The 16,779-nt window shown below is 37.5% G+C and overlaps 1 protein-coding gene across 2 annotated transcripts; it reads right to left on the bottom strand.

Annotated features, from left to right (window-relative positions):
• Positions 1–3,534: 3,534 nt before the first annotated feature.
• vegfd (vascular endothelial growth factor D) lies at positions 3,535–16,569 on the bottom strand. Of its 2 annotated transcripts, XM_072671394.1 has the most exons (7): positions 16,011–16,569; positions 9,368–9,587; positions 8,057–8,247; positions 7,337–7,461; positions 6,589–6,695; positions 6,185–6,344; positions 3,535–5,836 (listed from the first exon to the last, which is right to left on the bottom strand). In XM_072671394.1, exons 1-6 carry the CDS (start codon positions 16,098–16,100, stop codon positions 6,190–6,192), a joined length of 888 nt encoding a protein of 295 aa, XP_072527495.1. In that variant the 5' UTR covers positions 16,101–16,569; the 3' UTR covers positions 3,535–5,836; positions 6,185–6,189. The 2 variants fall into 2 exon arrangements, with proteins under 2 accessions (XP_072527495.1, XP_072527496.1); XM_072671395.1 differs by lacking the exon at positions 6,185–6,344.
• Positions 16,570–16,779: the final 210 nt, after the last annotated feature.

The raw sequence follows: 16,779 nt of genomic DNA, 5'->3' as shown, positions 1-16,779 counted from the left end.
ACAATGCTTCTGGGAAAATGAAAAAGTGCTAAAACCAAAAACTCTGTTTTTGGAGGAAAAAGAACACTGCACTTATTATCCTCTGGCACTATGATTGTTTGCTCAGTAAAAGGCACAAACAGTACAACTGCGTGTGTTATTAGTTTAGTCAGATTGTGTCTGCCTATAATTGTGATTTATAATCAGACCACATATGAGTAATCAGTGCAGAAATCTTACTTACTTACTTTTCTTGCATCTGTACATCCATGTTTATTGCAAAATGTTTATTGTTATTTTTACTTCTTTTGATCTGGTATTAATCTCATAATGCCACACGCTTGAAATAAAATCATGATTTTATCAAAGTGTGCAATAACATGGTGCAATGTGGCAATACCTACTGTGTTGCTCTATTTGGAGGTCTTCACTACTTTCATGTTCAACCAGCCACAGATTCAAGGGTGGTCTCATACATGATTTCAACGTTGATTGATTGATGCTGATGGAACACTGATTGATGGTCTGTTACCAAGAAACCAATCATATGTGCACAACTGAGCTGCAAAAAAAGGTTCTTGTTAGATGGTTACCATCATAAAGAAACCCAAAGTGCAGTAGACTTCAACATTTATTAAAGAAATTATAATATTGCAGAACAGTTCTCTTCAACAGTTCCTCTTTAGAACAGTCCCTCTTTAACAGGTTCATTGCTGCTTTTCAGTTAAAATTTAAACTCATGTTAGAGAGGGAATGGGTGTTAGTTAATCAATTCATTATCAGTATTTACAACAATTGTTACTATGTCTCAGTTAATCATTACATAAGGATAGAAATAAAACATATTGAAATAATTAGTCCCAATAAGTATTAATTATTATGACTTATAGACTTATTTGGTAATGTTTGAACAATCAACAACTAAACAATTAATGCATTAATGCAAAAATTAAACCATCTCCCACTGCCTATTTAGGTATTTCCTTAATTAATCTAATTGGCTCATTATCTTTTTTAATGTATTAAGTTTAATAATATATACAACACACCAGTAATGAATTCTCTTTGAATGTATAACTTAAGCCATATTAATGATTACTTAATGTTGTTTGTGACCCTTATTGTGAAGTTGACTGCACATATCCCTTGTAAGTACACTAGAATGTTTAAGAAACATTACCCAAGCATTATTTAACAGTTATAGTCCCTAATTATTTCTTTGTGACCCTTATTGCAAAATAGTAGCACATGTCTACCCTTAAAAACACCTTACAAATCTCTTGTGTAATTCAATCACAGTTAAATAGTTGCATCAGTAACACAATCTTCATTGCAGATTTTGCAACATAATTCCTTAAATAACGCTTTACAAAGATATAACACTGCTTAAAAGATTAAGCTGAATTAATTTGGTGACAATGTATTTCATGAGATAACACCTCATCATGTCAGAAGCTGACAACAACATATTCTCAAAATAAACAATTTGATATTCATTTGATGTCACCATGCGTATCATTGTTAAAAAGCACTAAAATCTGCAGTTTTAAATGTCAAATATGTGTTGAGTTTACCTTTGGGGGCAAACCATAATTGAATCTAAATGACAAACATCACAACCAGGAGGTGATATTTAATGCTGTCTGATTCAGTTTTTATACCTATTAGTTCTTTCTACCTCCTGTATTTGCAGAGAAGATTCGTGTTTAAAAGTACAGGCTTGCTTAGCGATTGCCTGTTCCTTCAGGTTAATGTTTAAACAAGGCCCATTTTGTAGACATAAGATCTATGTGACAACAGGTGAATTTGAGATTGCTCTGTGTCTCTCTGAAAAAAAAAAATAACCAGCATATAAATATCCATGGTTTCATGCTGTAAGACAACAAGTCAGAGAATTGTAACTGAAAATGTGGTAGACTGAAATGAAATGATGTCTAGATTTTACTTTAGTCAAATGTGCACATAATTTCTATATTGGGTTACTCTAGCCTTTGTTTTTAATTTAGTGTACTTTTGCCAATAATATTAATTAATGAACCACCCATAGTTTTTTTATTTTTTTTATTTCATGTCATCCCTATTTGATCTGCCAATTAATTATAATTATGGTGTTTTTTTCTGCCATTTAAGTTATTACATTTTTGCAATATTAACAGTTCATTCTGATTTGTATATATGTTTCCTTTTTATTAGTACAGTTACTACTATGATGATTATTAAAATACCGAATTTCTGTATTGCCTCAGCTACATTGTAAACTAGGGTCTCAATGTACTTGGACCCGGATCTCTGTAAAGCTGCTTTGTGACAACATTTGTTGTAGAAAGCGCTATATTGATGAAATTGAAAAAAGTAGCTGCACATTCAGGAGAAAATAAACCTTCAATAAACCAAATCATCAGTTAGGCAATGTCAATCAAATTAGACTTATGTAATAGTGCTAACCATCCCTCAACACATACATTGCAGCCAATACAATGCATTATACAATACAAATGTTTTAACTCCAATGTTAATCAAGCCTTTGATTATGGTACACAGTGCATGGTACAATAGGATGTATTTAGAGGATTTCAGGTACATGTTTTTGGCCTTTCTTTGCCACATTCAACCAAGCCACAGCTGGCTTGAGGTTAGGTAGAGTAAAAAGGCAGCATTTTTATCAAATAATATGCGGAGTGTCAACCTGAATCCACACTAGAATTGCTGGTTACTGAGAATAACCCTGACTTTCCAGCACCTTTTTATTTATGGCTTTTTTTTTAATGCTTTTTCATGGAAGAAAGAGCTAGGATTTATTCAGGACAAAAAGTATGTTTTGTGTGTGGCTCATTCATTTTGGGGTCCTGTTATTTATCAAAATAAGACATCTGATCCACTCAAATATAAAATCTATAAAATCAATGTCTCAGATGATCTATAAAACACAAACTGTTAACCCACATTTTGCGTTGTGAAGATTCAGCACTAAAGTAAACAGCAAAGCAGACAAATCTAACGGTCAAAAACAATCGTTTGTAAAACAAATAATGTTGAAAAATAGTCACAACATCACACCTGTAGTACAGTAGGTAAGTAGCTACATTGCTAAAGTACATATAGTTTAGCTTCTGGTGGACTTCTTTTCTACTTTCTTCTTTTTAACACTGAAATATATATAATTGAGAGAAAGAAGACTTTTTATTTAGTTCCACTTCAGTTTTTATTCAGATCCAGCTAAATCACAATAATCTTGTAGTTCCGGGTTCTGTGAAGTCACACCAATCACAGTACTAAAATAGTTTTTACTGTAATTTGAGTAATACACCTGATAACCAGCAATTTACTTTACTTTTACAGTGAAATATTTTACAATGAAGGTTCTTCCAATGAAAACTTTTTTCTGTTTAATATATTTAAACATATGGATATTTAATCTTCATTTGAACAATATTTATAAATGGAGGTAATATACCTAAGCACATAACACGATTTCTTGTTAAATATAAAATATAATATTTTTGTGAAATGTATTTTATAACATTTGTAACATTTGTAAAATTTATGCCCTAAGAGGGGGAAGCGGTGGCTCAGTGGTTAGCGCTCCAGGCTATTAATGACAAGGTGGTGGGTTTGATACCCAGGCTTGGCAAGCTGCCACTATATTCTCTGCATTTTTGTGTCGTGGTGTAGCACAAATCTTAGCTTAAAACATGCACAGGGAGACAACTGCTATAAAATATTTATTGTCTTCCAGCCAGAATGGGTAAACAGCACTTTTTAGTACTCTGTGGTGACCGTTAGTGTAATCACACATTGGGTAAATTAGCGATTGAAAATTAGATTGAAAGTTAGATTAAAATCATCTTTAACAGTCATTGTACAGCACTACAACAAATTTAGCTTGTGCATCTGTGGAAGTGAACACACACACACATATGACTACAGGAGCACACACAACCGGAGTAATGAGCAGCACCTGGGGAGCTTGGGGGTTAGGTGCCTCAGTCAAGGGCACCTCTACTGACAATGTTGACAGAGGGCCTAGGCATCAAACCAGTCCCAAGCCTGTTTTCAAATATTTACACAATGGCTACTCCCTTATACCCTTTACCTTATATCATAAATCATGGGACAAAGCCTGATATCTCTATGCAGATCAGTTATTTATCTCATTGTTCAGGAGCTATTTAAGCATGAGTAGACTGATAAATCACCATGCTGATCAGTTCTTTATCTCAGTGTTACTGAGCTCTACTAAAGCCTGAGTAGACTGAAACACTGTGCTGATCAGTTCTTTATCTCAGTGTTACTGAGCTCTACTAAAGCCTGAGTAGACTGATAAATCATTGTGCTGATCAGTTATTTATCTCAGTGTTTTTGAGCTCTACTAAAGACTGAGTAGACTGATAAATCACTGAACCCATGAACTAAATAGTCCCCTTAACATGCTTATGAAGAAAAAGCTTAGAATTAGTGTGGGCTGTTGTTTTGTGTGTTTCATGACATGATGTAACACACATTCGTAGAACTTCATTTAAATGATGAGTGGAATTACATTATTAGAAGAACTACATGACTACAAGACTGGCAACTGATAAAAGTAAAGAACATTTTTCCATGTTTTTCCATGTGTTTTACCATTTATGTCTTAAATACATTTTGAATGTTACTTTTAATTTAATAGAATGTTACTGAATACATTTAGAACAATGTATTATGTTTGTATGTTCTTGACAATACAATCATATCCAAAGTAAAGGAACAAGACATTTAATTAGATTTGGCCAAATTAATAACATTTATGAACTGTGGATGTGCTGAAAGTGAAAACATGTTGATTAGGTTTTATATGACCATTACTCTACACAATGGCTTATTACATGCAGCTTGTAACAGCTTGTAACAAACAATGATCTACATCTGTTTTACACAGCGGCACCAGTAAAGTAGGCTACCACTAGTAGCCTAATGTTGGTATCTTTAGGCATATAATTAGACATGAAATGGCTTTCATAAGCCTAGTTTAAATGAAGTGATAACTACTACTATTCCACGCTCTTCAAAGTGATAATAGTAAAAATATGTCTCACTCTTTTTAGCATTGGAACAGCACTTTAAACCATATTTGTCAATTGCCTAATAACATTGTAATAAAATACAGTATATTACCTTTATTATGAGGCATGTTTTTTATGTTTGATTTTTTCCTCCTGATACATTCTTACAGAAACAAAACATTCTTATTTGTCTGATTTGCCCTCATGTGTTTGGAAACCCCTTTTTAATTCATAATGGTTACATGGTTACAAGTTTTTCTGATTCTGACTGGCACCTGTCACTTTAGAGAGTAATGTAGAATACATTACTGCGGTGTATTTGTCCCATCTTTGCTCAACTTACCATCTAAAATACTGCAGCTTTCATCTCATATTGAAATCCGCTCAGATGGTACTACTTTGAATATATAAATAAATAGGACAATAAACAATATCAAATATCAGTATTTATACTCCAAGTATGGTGTCATAAAAGAAAAGAAAATGTTTGAAGATGCATTTTTATAACAATAACTTACTGTAAAACTCTCCATAAGACATTGTTATATTTTATATTCAGTGCACAGAATCACATGTGATGTATTATTTACATACCGTGATTAAGCTGGAATACTTTTCTTTTCACATGTTAAATTTTTAACACAGTCATTTTACGGAAGTGGAATGGGGTTAAAAGTTACATACTTGTGTACATAAGGCAGTGTTATAAATAAGAATGTAAATAAATTAGAATGTATCTTTGTTTCCTGCTCCAGCAGGAGCAGCCTGTCAGGACGGTTGTGCTTGTCATGTGCACTTGCCCTCACTGTCTCTTGCAGCTGTGGAGAAAACACACACACCCACATACACACACACACACACACACACACACACACACACACACACACACACACACACACACAGACAGCAGACAGCAGACATAAACAGCAGACAGGTGAACCATCATTCAGGCTAACTATGTTACATAGAATACATATATTTCAGGTAAAGCTAATAAGTAGAACTAGGTAATTCATTACTCTTTAACTTTTTTCATACACAATACTTTTGTAAATGTACAATAGTTCATTATTGCCATTATTAGTTGTTCAAAATCAAGATCAAAACTTGTGATTGATTGTCATGCATTATTTTTAGCATTCTGGGTCTGTCTGTGTAGTCTTTACCTGCACTATGTCTGGTTAAATTGTCTGCTTTTGGCTGCACACATGGTATAGTTGGAAGGACAGAGCGAAGACTGTTGTGTCGGTGTGGTCTCTTTTGGAATACATTCACAGCGTTCTATATCGATTTCACAGTCCTCTGACTTTGTGGAGGGGGAAATTTCTGCCCAAACAGAAGTAAAACATTGGTATATTACCTAGTTTGACACAGACATTTTGATGATTTTGGTTTAATCAATTGAAACATTTCAATTTGAAAAAAAAAGCCAAAAAATATGCTGTGAATGATTATAATTCTGGGAGGCCTGAGATTAGGGTCTAAACTTGAGTCTACAGGTCTGTTTATGAGGGTTGTTGAATAATTCAGTAAGCTCTTTTAGTAGGTTTTTAGCAGGTATTAAACTGACCTTGGTTGCTGGAAGGGTAAGGCACACACCGACCCTCCATACAGTCCCATATAAGCCCCCGATCACACAGCCGCCTGGAGTCTCCTGACTGTCGGATAGGGGAACACCTGTAGTTCACACGTGCATACAGACACAGACCCACACACACACAAACAGTTCTGTAATGAAGCTCCAAGTCACCACAGATTTGACATTCAACAGGGATTATGAAGCTGGTTTGTGGATGGTAATGACTGTAATTGGTCTAGGAGGCGCTCCGATGATCTCTTCCAGGCACAGACCATCTTAATAAAATTACTTTTTCCATCTACCAAATGTCAGACCTCTATTGGAATAAGAAAAATGGAAGTGATAGACAAAGATGTCATTTTATTTAATTGCCCAATACCTTTTGAATTGCAAGCTACAGGCATAAGACTAGACTTGTGTTTATTGTCTAGGAGAAAATATACAGCAATGTATAAATTAATAACATGGACAATAATAATATTATTGTCCATGTTAGCCAATAAGTAATATATTGGCTAACATGGACACATTTTGTATCTCCATTTCTGTTGTTTTTCATTTCATAATGAATTATTTTACACTGACATCCTTTAAAGGTTCTCATGTAATGTTGCAAAGCAAAATGTACATACGTCCAGCTGTATACAATCAAACAAGAACATAGTTAATATTTAAATGAATAGTTAATGAAAAAATATAAAAAGGCGCGGTTCTATGAGATTATAAGGCTGGTACTGACCCACTGCTGTGAGGACGTGCATGTCTGCGAATCAGCTGTGGTTCCTGGCATTTACACTCTGTGTGATTGGCTACTTTTACCAGTATTGGCTCCGGCCCATATTCAAATGGAATCACACTCAGGAGCTGTGGGGAAGGAGGCCAACAATTACTAAAACTTCCCAAGGGGATTTTCCTTGATAGTCATCATAATTTCTTATACAAATGCTTTATAATGCAATTGCACTTGTAAATCTTTAGAAATGGTACAATCCTACTCGCCTCAAAAAGAAAATGCAGACCACATAAAATATACAGTTAATATTTTAATGATGATAGTTTTAGGTCATAAATAAGAAGCTTCAGCATAAAAACACAGTTACTAATTTGGAAAACATTTGGACTACATTATAAATTATACATCTTATATCTTTTAATACCACCCCAAACTCTAAATGTATTTGAATAAACATTACATGTTGAGTTGTTTTATCCCATTGATCGTTTTAAGCAAAATGTGCAACACAGGCAAACAGTGCAAACATTTCATTATGTTTAAGCATCAAAGTAATAGAATTTATTATTTTTTCAGTTTTGTGTGAAAATAATGTTGGAAAACAAAGGAAATGTTAAAATACTAGTTCTGCTTGGAGCAAAAGGATTGTGTCCTTGTTTGTAATCCCTGATAGGAAATAAATTAAGTGTTAATTAAAACTAATGAAGAAAAAAAAAAGATCACTACCGTTTTATTAACGTAGGTAGTGCTTGTGTTTCGGCAGGTGACCCCCTCTTTGTTGCAGCAGCCATTACATCTGAAGACGGAAACGCAGGGGGGCTTGAAGAACATGGCGGTGGTAGTGCCCAGTTCCTTCGCTACATCCACACAAGTCTCTCGGGGCATGCACTGGGTTTTCTGCCACTCCTCATCAATGGCTAGAAAACAGCTCATCTGATTACTATACTTTGCATAGATTTTCAACAAAGAACCAACAAAGTACAGACTTGGGGTCATTATTACACTGTAAGATTTTTTTTATTAAAATTCTACTTTAGCCAAAAATAGCTTAAAGTCTATGTATTTCCAAGTTTGTAAAATCACAATGCCATGTGCTCAGACTGAGTATTTAGACAATGACTTTGTGCTTTGTAAAAAAATTAATAAATACCAGGTCAACCTATAGTATGTCTTTTTTACTGCAGTGTCTTTGTTTTGGGAAGGCTAAATGTAGAAAAATGAATCAAGGCAGAGTGGGGTATAAACTAATTCTGGGTAAAATATAGCTCAAAAGTTTATATAGTTTAGCAGGTCCAAATCTGCTTTTGGTCATCTTCACAATCCAATAGCAGCACACTATTCAACACACTATTCAGATTTATGTTTTTCAAGCTTCACTCTGATGACCACAGACCACCAGGACATTTTTTTTCTTCAGAAATGTTTTTCAATTACTTACTGTATATAGAAGTCACACAATTCACACATCATTTCATGTTTTTTGAGGGGCGAAAACTGTAGTATTCCATCTGGCAATGTTTTCAATTTATCTTAAGTTTCTCCAGTGCTTGTAGACACCACTTCTTCATACTGGCCATTTTCAGAGGGATTTTTTCTTCTGTAGTCAGCTTAACTACTCTTGCCCTTAGTTTTGGATTTTTCACTAGGTTTTAAATCTTTAACACGTTGTGAAAGGGTTTATCGTAGCATTTGCAGGACATTGCTTTTTCTGTTTGCTCTTTGGACAGAATTTCTAGTCTTTTCTGAGAATTGACTTCATAGCATGCTGCAGCTCACTTCAGGGGTGCTATTGAATACATTTTGGCCTTATTTTTGTTTGACCATTTAGGTGCCTTCCTGTATCCTCTAGACTGGCTCTGATGGCTTGTGGTTAAATTGTGGTTTGCTCTTTTTCCACCAAATGTCACCATGATCAATGAGCATGCCTGGCTTCTAAGAACTAATAAAGAATGTGTTTGTTTATGAGTATGGCCTTAAAGAGCTGTATTGTTACTAGGTCTGAGGCGTATGTGTATATTCGTTATCTGGCACCACTACCTTTGAGTATCTCCAGGCTGTAAGAGTTGGCAGCAAAGCGAGTGGATCTGTGTGATCCAGCTGAGGCAGATCGGAACTCTGGAAAGGAGGTGGAGTCGAAGTGTTTTAGCTTCAGGCGACACCTCCACAACTTCCAGTCTGGGAAGTCAGTCAGCATCAGCAACTCGTCCAAACTGGCAGCTGACCGGACATCCATCTCCCACTTCTCTTGGTTGATCTCCTGCAGAACAGGCACAAGAGAGGATAGGAAAGGATGGGACAGGACGGAACAGGACAGACAGAACAATGTTATTGTCCCACCTTGGGATGAACTTGTTATTTTCCCTCAAGATACATTAATTAACAGGCCAGATCTTATACACAGTCAATCATACTGCAGGTCATAAATAAAGTTCACATTGAAACATTCTAAATACCCAATAGTACACCCACTGCAGTAAAAGCAAAGGAGCTCTTCTTGAGATACCTTTTGATTGATAGTGTTCTTGTGGCAGTGTTCTGCCAGCATCACTCTGAAGTGATGTGAGAAGAAAGAGAAAGAGTCATCTACCCTCCAGGATATAGCTGGACATATTGTGCTCTCTCAGGCTCCAGCTGCTGATGGCAGGCAGCATGACCCAAGGTCTGAACCAGTGATCCTTGGGTCATAGTGACAGTGGTTTAGTCCATTGGACCACTTGGAGACCTGTCATAAATACTTCTGAGTGTAAATCAATTTCAGCACAGAGGCCTGTGAAATTATTTTTTGTGAAAATGCTTCTTAGCAATTAAAAATGTTTCTAAGTATTGTTTGAGTTGAGATGATGAAGTGATAAAAGAACAATAATTATAATGGTGGTGGTGGTTGTGGTGACATTGATGCTAATAATAAATCACATAATAATAAATCATTAATCACATAAAAACAAAGGCTTAAGATAAGAAAGAGTCAGTTGAGGTTTTTAAAACTGTTACTGCCAGTAATAACAAGAATGTGTTCTCACCACAAGAGGGCAGCATAAGTATACACATACAAACATGCCCCAGCACATGGCTTAATAAAACTGCATTAGTCATCATTTTCATTCAGAACTTGTTGAGGAGATTGGGTGAAGCATTGCAAAAGTGATTTTAACACAAGTCAGTATTTTCAAACAGCATACCACATCAGCACTGGGTTTACAGGTATCTACAGCAACACAAATACATACTGCATGCTTCAGCTGGTGTGATATTTCACACTACCAGTCATTGCAGTATTATTAGTATTATTAGTATTAGTATTATTGCAGGAAAAAAAGGTTCCTAAATGGTCCCTTGTTAAGACAGATGGTTCTGAGAACTGATTTTTAAACACAGTGGACCTCTATTCACTGGAAAGTTACTTAAGGAAACAAGTGAATCATTACGGAATTCCCTTGTGGCACTTTTATTTTTAAGATTAGTGATTTCTCACTAGAAATGATAAGCTACAGCATATCAGCCACTGTGATAGTCATTCAGTGCCAGTAATGCTGGAGAAAGGATCTGTAGTGAATCATGAATAGCTGCAGCTGTTTCATGGCTACCCTGTCATCAGTTATGAGTTAGATCTGCTCAGTTAGATCGCTTCCTACCCTTTCCTACACAGGCCAGCGTCTAGAGCAAGACACATACACACTCTGCATCCTCTGAGAGGAACACACCCTAAACAGCTGGAACATGCAATCCATGCTGGAACATGAAGCTATTAGTCCAGCGTGTAGATCATATTTCCCATGGACCACCTGTTAAGGAGTCTGAGAAAGACCAATACACAGAGCTCAAAAATTGCTGCTTGGGAAGTCGGCCAGAGATAAAATATGAACAGTGATTATCTATGCTTTAACAAATCCCACATGTCATTAACACTCAGCTCCTACTGACAAATGGAGAATGATCTTTTAGAAAGCAAACAGCACTCTGTTAGCTAGAAAATGACAAGGAGAAGGAAAACTGTCCCTTTCTGAAACAGCATTTTTCGCTCCCACTCAAAAAGAGTCCCAACAGTTAACACTTAAGTACCCCATTCTTGCTGGCCTGACTGCAGTTAATGTAAAAAAAAAAAAAAAAAGCAATACGGAAATCTTCAGAATGAGATTTTGGCTGAGAAAAAATACTCGACTTTATTAAGAAGCAAAATCTTAATGTAGAAAGTTGATTGTGAGGTTAGAACGAAATATAAAAATGGCAAAAGTAGTCTACACCTTTTTTTAACTAAAGAAGTTATGAGAGAATACACCAGGTTTTCCTGCCACATCAATAACATATCTTCAATTTACAATGGCTAAGAATTCTGATGTTTCCTTTTTTTAAAAAAAAAAGACTTAAACAATTTATAAACATTGAGCAGTTCCATTTATGCACAAATAAAATAAACATGAACACTTCAATGAAATTTCAAGGTTTTGTAATGTAAACAGAAAATATTATCTGTATCAGTCAACCTGGCTCTTACAGTGTCAAAATCTCAAAGTTCTTAGCAGGTACCTGATTTAAATGAGGGATCTTACATTACACAGAGAAACCTAACTGCACTACTTACTGAATTAACATAACTCCATTTCTGCATTTGTCATACATTCTCTTAAGAAATACCTCACACTGCCCGTTTGGCACAATAGCTGTAATGAGTCTTAAGAGTTCTCAAAAAGAAAAACTGTGGTTTCTGACACTGGCCTCAGAAAGGTTTTTCAGTACAACACTTCATTCTACTTTGCATACTTTAGAGTCTTGTCTGAGTCTTGAAATGTGTTGACAATTAGTCCCACAGGCCAATTGTTCCTGTGCATTTGAGTGTCTTTCAATCAGACTACACCTCCAGTCTTGACATTGGGTCTGTCTCCTCTGTCCACTTTCTGCAACATTGCAAGGTAGAGAGATATTCTCCTCTCCATCGCTTCAGAGCAGTGTTGGCACAACTTTGGACATGTTTTCTTTGCTTTTCATGCCAGATAGGGCTGGGCAATCAATAAAAAAATGATCAAATCCAAACACTCAGAACCTCTAATCATGTAATCATGTCCATTGATTATGGATGCATTATGCATTAATGAAGCTGCATATGGACTCAATCAGTTCTATGTGAATAGCAAGGGTAGACATACATGTAAAAATGACCACCCACTGCTTGCTTTAAGCCCTTTCTCCTCTGGACAATCGTCCATGGACCAAAGACACCCATCTCAACACTGGTGAACAATTCTTGAGAAAGCCTGTCTTTAAATAAATCTGCCATCATCAGACAATTTGAGCATCCTCTTAGCTTACAGCATACTACACATTTGTGAATGACAGTAGAGATAAGACCCTTACTTCCAATAATCCAAAATCAGTGATTCAGTGTTTAGGTGGTTAGTGGCTGTAGAAAATTCTAACTCTAACTCTCTACAGCACTACCATCCCTTTTTACTTGCCTTGTCCTAATCTTCATAGGATGCAGGAACAGCAATGAGTCTCGTCAATGAGTTTTCCTACTTAAAAAGAGCAGGAAGCAACGAGAGCCCAAGTGTACTTCAGAGTTTGTCGTTGTTAAGCCTGTAACGTCAAGTTGGATTTCTGCATCTACTTCGGGGTTCAATAAAAGGAAAGGTGCTAGTCTCAGATGATTCTTCTACACTGATGTGTGGCAAGACGTTTGGGCCTGAGAACCAGCTCGCATGATGGTGCAGGGAGGTGCTTGTGGCATGATCTGCAGAACTGTTCTGAGTAGACCTTTTAAACCAATGGGTCGGATGTGTAGATTGTTTTATATAGTCTGTAAAGAACTTCACAGCATCCCTATCAATTTCCATCTTCTCTCTGAGTAACTCATTCAGGTCAACAGCCAATACTGCTGAACACAGCTCTGGTGCCAGCTTGGACTTTCTCATAATGAATCCAATATGACACTGTCCATTATGGTCAACAGTTTTCAGCTATTCTTCAGCTCCTATTGAGGTCTGATTCAGCAAGCATTCTGTCTGGTTGTGCTTATCAAGCCCTGCATACAAAGATTTATTGCTTTTTCACATGAGTGGAGATTGTGAGCATCAACCACTTTTGTGGCTGAAGACAAAGGACCTGTAAAGCTACTATGTGATTACTTTCAAAACACTGGACTTGCTGTTTGCAGTCTCTGGTGACATACTGCATTAAAGCATAACACCCGTATCAGATTTTGTTCTCCTTCAGGAAGGTCTTTAAGGCTTTGTCTCAGTTGCTTGTGCACTTCTTTAGAGGGTGTGGCTTTCTGTGTATCAGAAATTGCCGCTTAGGGTTTTCCATTCTCTTCTCTGTACTATATACTTGGTTAACTGGAAGCTGAAGTATATCTGTCTTATTTACACAAACAGATGTCTTCTTGTGTCTCATGGTTTGTCTACCTTGGACAATGTGCTTTAGCATATGTGAGATAACGAAGAAGAAACTGGAACTATTTCTAACAATTTGCCTCATTTCATACAAAAAAGACTGTCACAATCCTGTGAAGTATAGCCAAAATCTTCTCAATCTGTACCAAGATGATGTGGTTACCACTGGCTCTGTGAAAAGCATTGTCCAAAAACAAAAAGGAACAAGTAACACCACCACCAGGCCTGACTCATGCACACCCCATGACCTCTCCAAAACCACCAGGCCCAGACTCTCTTTTCTTTTTCAATCAATATCACGTGTAACAGCAAAGCGCCCTCAATTTGTTGCCGCCCAATTCAGAAAGTGAACAACAATGCCTGTTTTCAAATGTTTACTACATGCTCAGCGTATCCAAGAGTGAGGAATCAAGGCCGAGGCAGTTTCAGTCACGCATGTTTGAGGCAGGAAACCCATGGGCGGCTGGTGAAGCAGCTGAGGTGTGGGTGGAGGAGCCTGCCGTGCGATAGCGGAGCTGTGTAAAGCTTCATCCTGCTGCAGCTGAGCGGCATGAGCCACTGTGATCTTCTCAATATGGCAGGGTGGAGCAGTCTGCTGCATCCATTTATACTCTGAGCAAATGTGGTAGAAAAAGGGGCGGAAGGGTCATCAGAGAAAGAAATGAGAAGAAAAAGAAGGGCCAGAGAGAGACAGATATACTGCCATGCCAGTAAAGCTTACTGAATTGAGAGAAAAAGGGAAAGTACAATAACGAGGAGGGTGAGAAAGGAGGAGAGGGTGGACAAAGAGAGAGAGAAAACAATAAGTAACAGCAAGAAGAGAGAGAAGTAAGAAAGCAAGAGGAAGAAAACAAAAATAAAGGATGGGAGTTGTCCCGACAAGCAAATTAGGTGGAGACCACTAATGGCAAGAAGGGCAGGTCACTTAGGTGGGTGGGGAAGCAAGTGAGAGAGACAGAGTGGGGGAAAAAAATAAGTATTTGAAGAGTTCATTAGACCCTGACAAATGTCTGGTAGTGTTAAGTTCTCAGGCCACACACATACACACACACACACACACACACATCCTTGTTAAATATATCTGTAATAGCTAATCAATCTCTTTTGCCTCTCCCCTCATAATATCATGCTCACATTAAACCTTCCCGGCGATAAACACACACACACACAAAATAGGCCTACAGCTACGTGACACATTTCTAGGCTGACATCACAACAATAAGCACAAGAACCTGCAAGACTTAGGAATGAAGCCTTGAGCTTTAGAGCAACCCTCCCGAACAGCCTTTCCTGGGGTTAGATTTTGCATAATGAATGTAGTACAAGCAACAGTAAGGAAAGTCAGAGCAGACTACCATACTAACTAACTTTTTTTTGTTAACAAAGTCTTTCCGAGTTGTTATATGTAATATTTAATTGTTCTACTGCAGAGAAATGGACCAACTCTGGGATGTCTACAATGTAAATAAAATAATAATATAAATATATAAAATATTATTATCCAAAATGACCAGTGATGTTGAATGTTGATGTTTTTATGTAACATTGGTAAAATAGTGGTGAATTCATTGGGTTGCTATTTTGCCGTACAAACCTCTGCACCTTACAAAAAAGTCTCCATCATTAATGAATAAAACAAATGTTTGAAAGCTGTAAACCTGTAACCTGTAAACCTGTCTTAGGCATCAGGCAGAGTAATTGCAAACATTTTATGTAACAATTTCTGTGGTGTAGCTTTTAGAAACAGAAACCTCTTCAGATGTCTGATTTCGCTAGTATAGAGCATTTTACACAAAACCACTTATGACCATGTGCATCTTAACCATGTATAATCAATCATTCTTAACTCACAAATGAAAAAAAAATAGAAAAAACTAAACTTCTTTTTCACAATATTGGACAAACTATCAAAATCATTACTTGGTTTTGGTCAGTAGCGGATCTAAAATTTGTAATGACTAGCCTTCCTCAATGCAGAGAATAGCTTTAATCTGTATACACTAAAGAGGTGTACAGGATCAGTGCCAATCATTTTCTGAGGTTCCTGGCGTGATGTCCCATGTGACCATTTAAATAATCTAAACACCTGTAATCACGTCAATGCAAAGGGCGGGGCAAGTTACAACTCCCACATTATGTTTAGAACGTTGCTTGAACTTGTCATACCATGCACTAGCAGCAGACACTGGCGTCTGCATTATTATCGGTGAGTGGGCAGTGGTAGTTCTTGTCATTTGTTGCAGGCTTCTATGGTTCGACTTGGCTGTATATACATTGGAGTAAGAGTTACTCACTTTGAGGGAAGCCAGGGAGTCCTTAGCCAGCATCAGTCTGACATACAGAAGCAGCAGCGTGTGAAGCCCAATAGAAAGCAGAGTCCTCATTGTGCAAGAGTGTCTCCGGGGTCCAGTCTACAGATCGCTTACTATGAAGAGCCAACCCTTACAAAACACATGCATAAACGAACACGCTGCAATGCTCCCTGAGGAGTTCTCCGAGACCACACACACACACGCACACAAGTGCCAAATGGAGTTTCCCCACAAAAAAAACGTAGACGCAGCACACGTCTGGACAATTTCAACACTTTGAAACTGCGACCGTCTGCGACTGACTGGCTTAATCCGTCTCTTCTCTCTTTCCTGGATCTGGCACAGATGTTGCCAACCCTGGCCCACCTCCTCTGGATACCCCTGTTGTGCGAGAGAAAGATAAAGAAGTCCAGAGTGGAGCTCAGATCCTCTGTTATGCAGTTGAGTGAGAGTTGCTGGCAGAAGGACAAGCTGGCATGTCCGTCCCGTCCTGTCCCGTGCCGTCTCACTGCTGTCCGAGCCTGCTGCCTGCTCTGCTCGGCTCCTCACCCGGAGGAACATGTGGTTTTAAATGTGATCCAGACCGCGCGGGGCAAGTCAAGAGGGAGGGGGATGAGGTGATGTTTGGGGGGGTGGGGTGGAGGAGAGCAGAAGGAGAGGAGACACTGGCTGACGTCCATATCCCACCCAAACGCAACACTGCTGCGCAATGGAAGGGGGTGGGGAGTGGGAGCGGGGTAAGCCTGACTCA

Source organism: Salminus brasiliensis, chromosome 25 (assembly GCF_030463535.1).
Source record: "Salminus brasiliensis chromosome 25, fSalBra1.hap2, whole genome shotgun sequence".
Classification (NCBI taxonomy): Eukaryota; Metazoa; Chordata; class Actinopteri; order Characiformes; family Bryconidae; genus Salminus; species Salminus brasiliensis.
Note: the sequence above shows the minus strand (reverse complement) of the source record. Positions and strands in the feature narration are given on the sequence as shown.

What these genes read in the sequence shown, in the direction of transcription:
- vegfd (XM_072671394.1), bottom strand. Translation starts at nt 16,100, where the DNA reads ATGAGGACTCTGCTTTCTATTGGGCTTCACACGCTGCTGCTTCTGTAT. An exon ending in ACTCCCTGGCTTCCCTCAAA is followed by an intron (nt 9,588 to 16,010) that starts GTGAGTAACTCT and finishes CCTGTTCTGCAG; the next exon opens with GAGATCAACCAAGAGAAGTG. An exon ending in CAGCCTGGAGATACTCAAAG is followed by an intron (nt 8,248 to 9,367) that starts GTAGTGGTGCCA and finishes GCTGTTTTCTAG; the next exon opens with CCATTGATGAGGAGTGGCAG.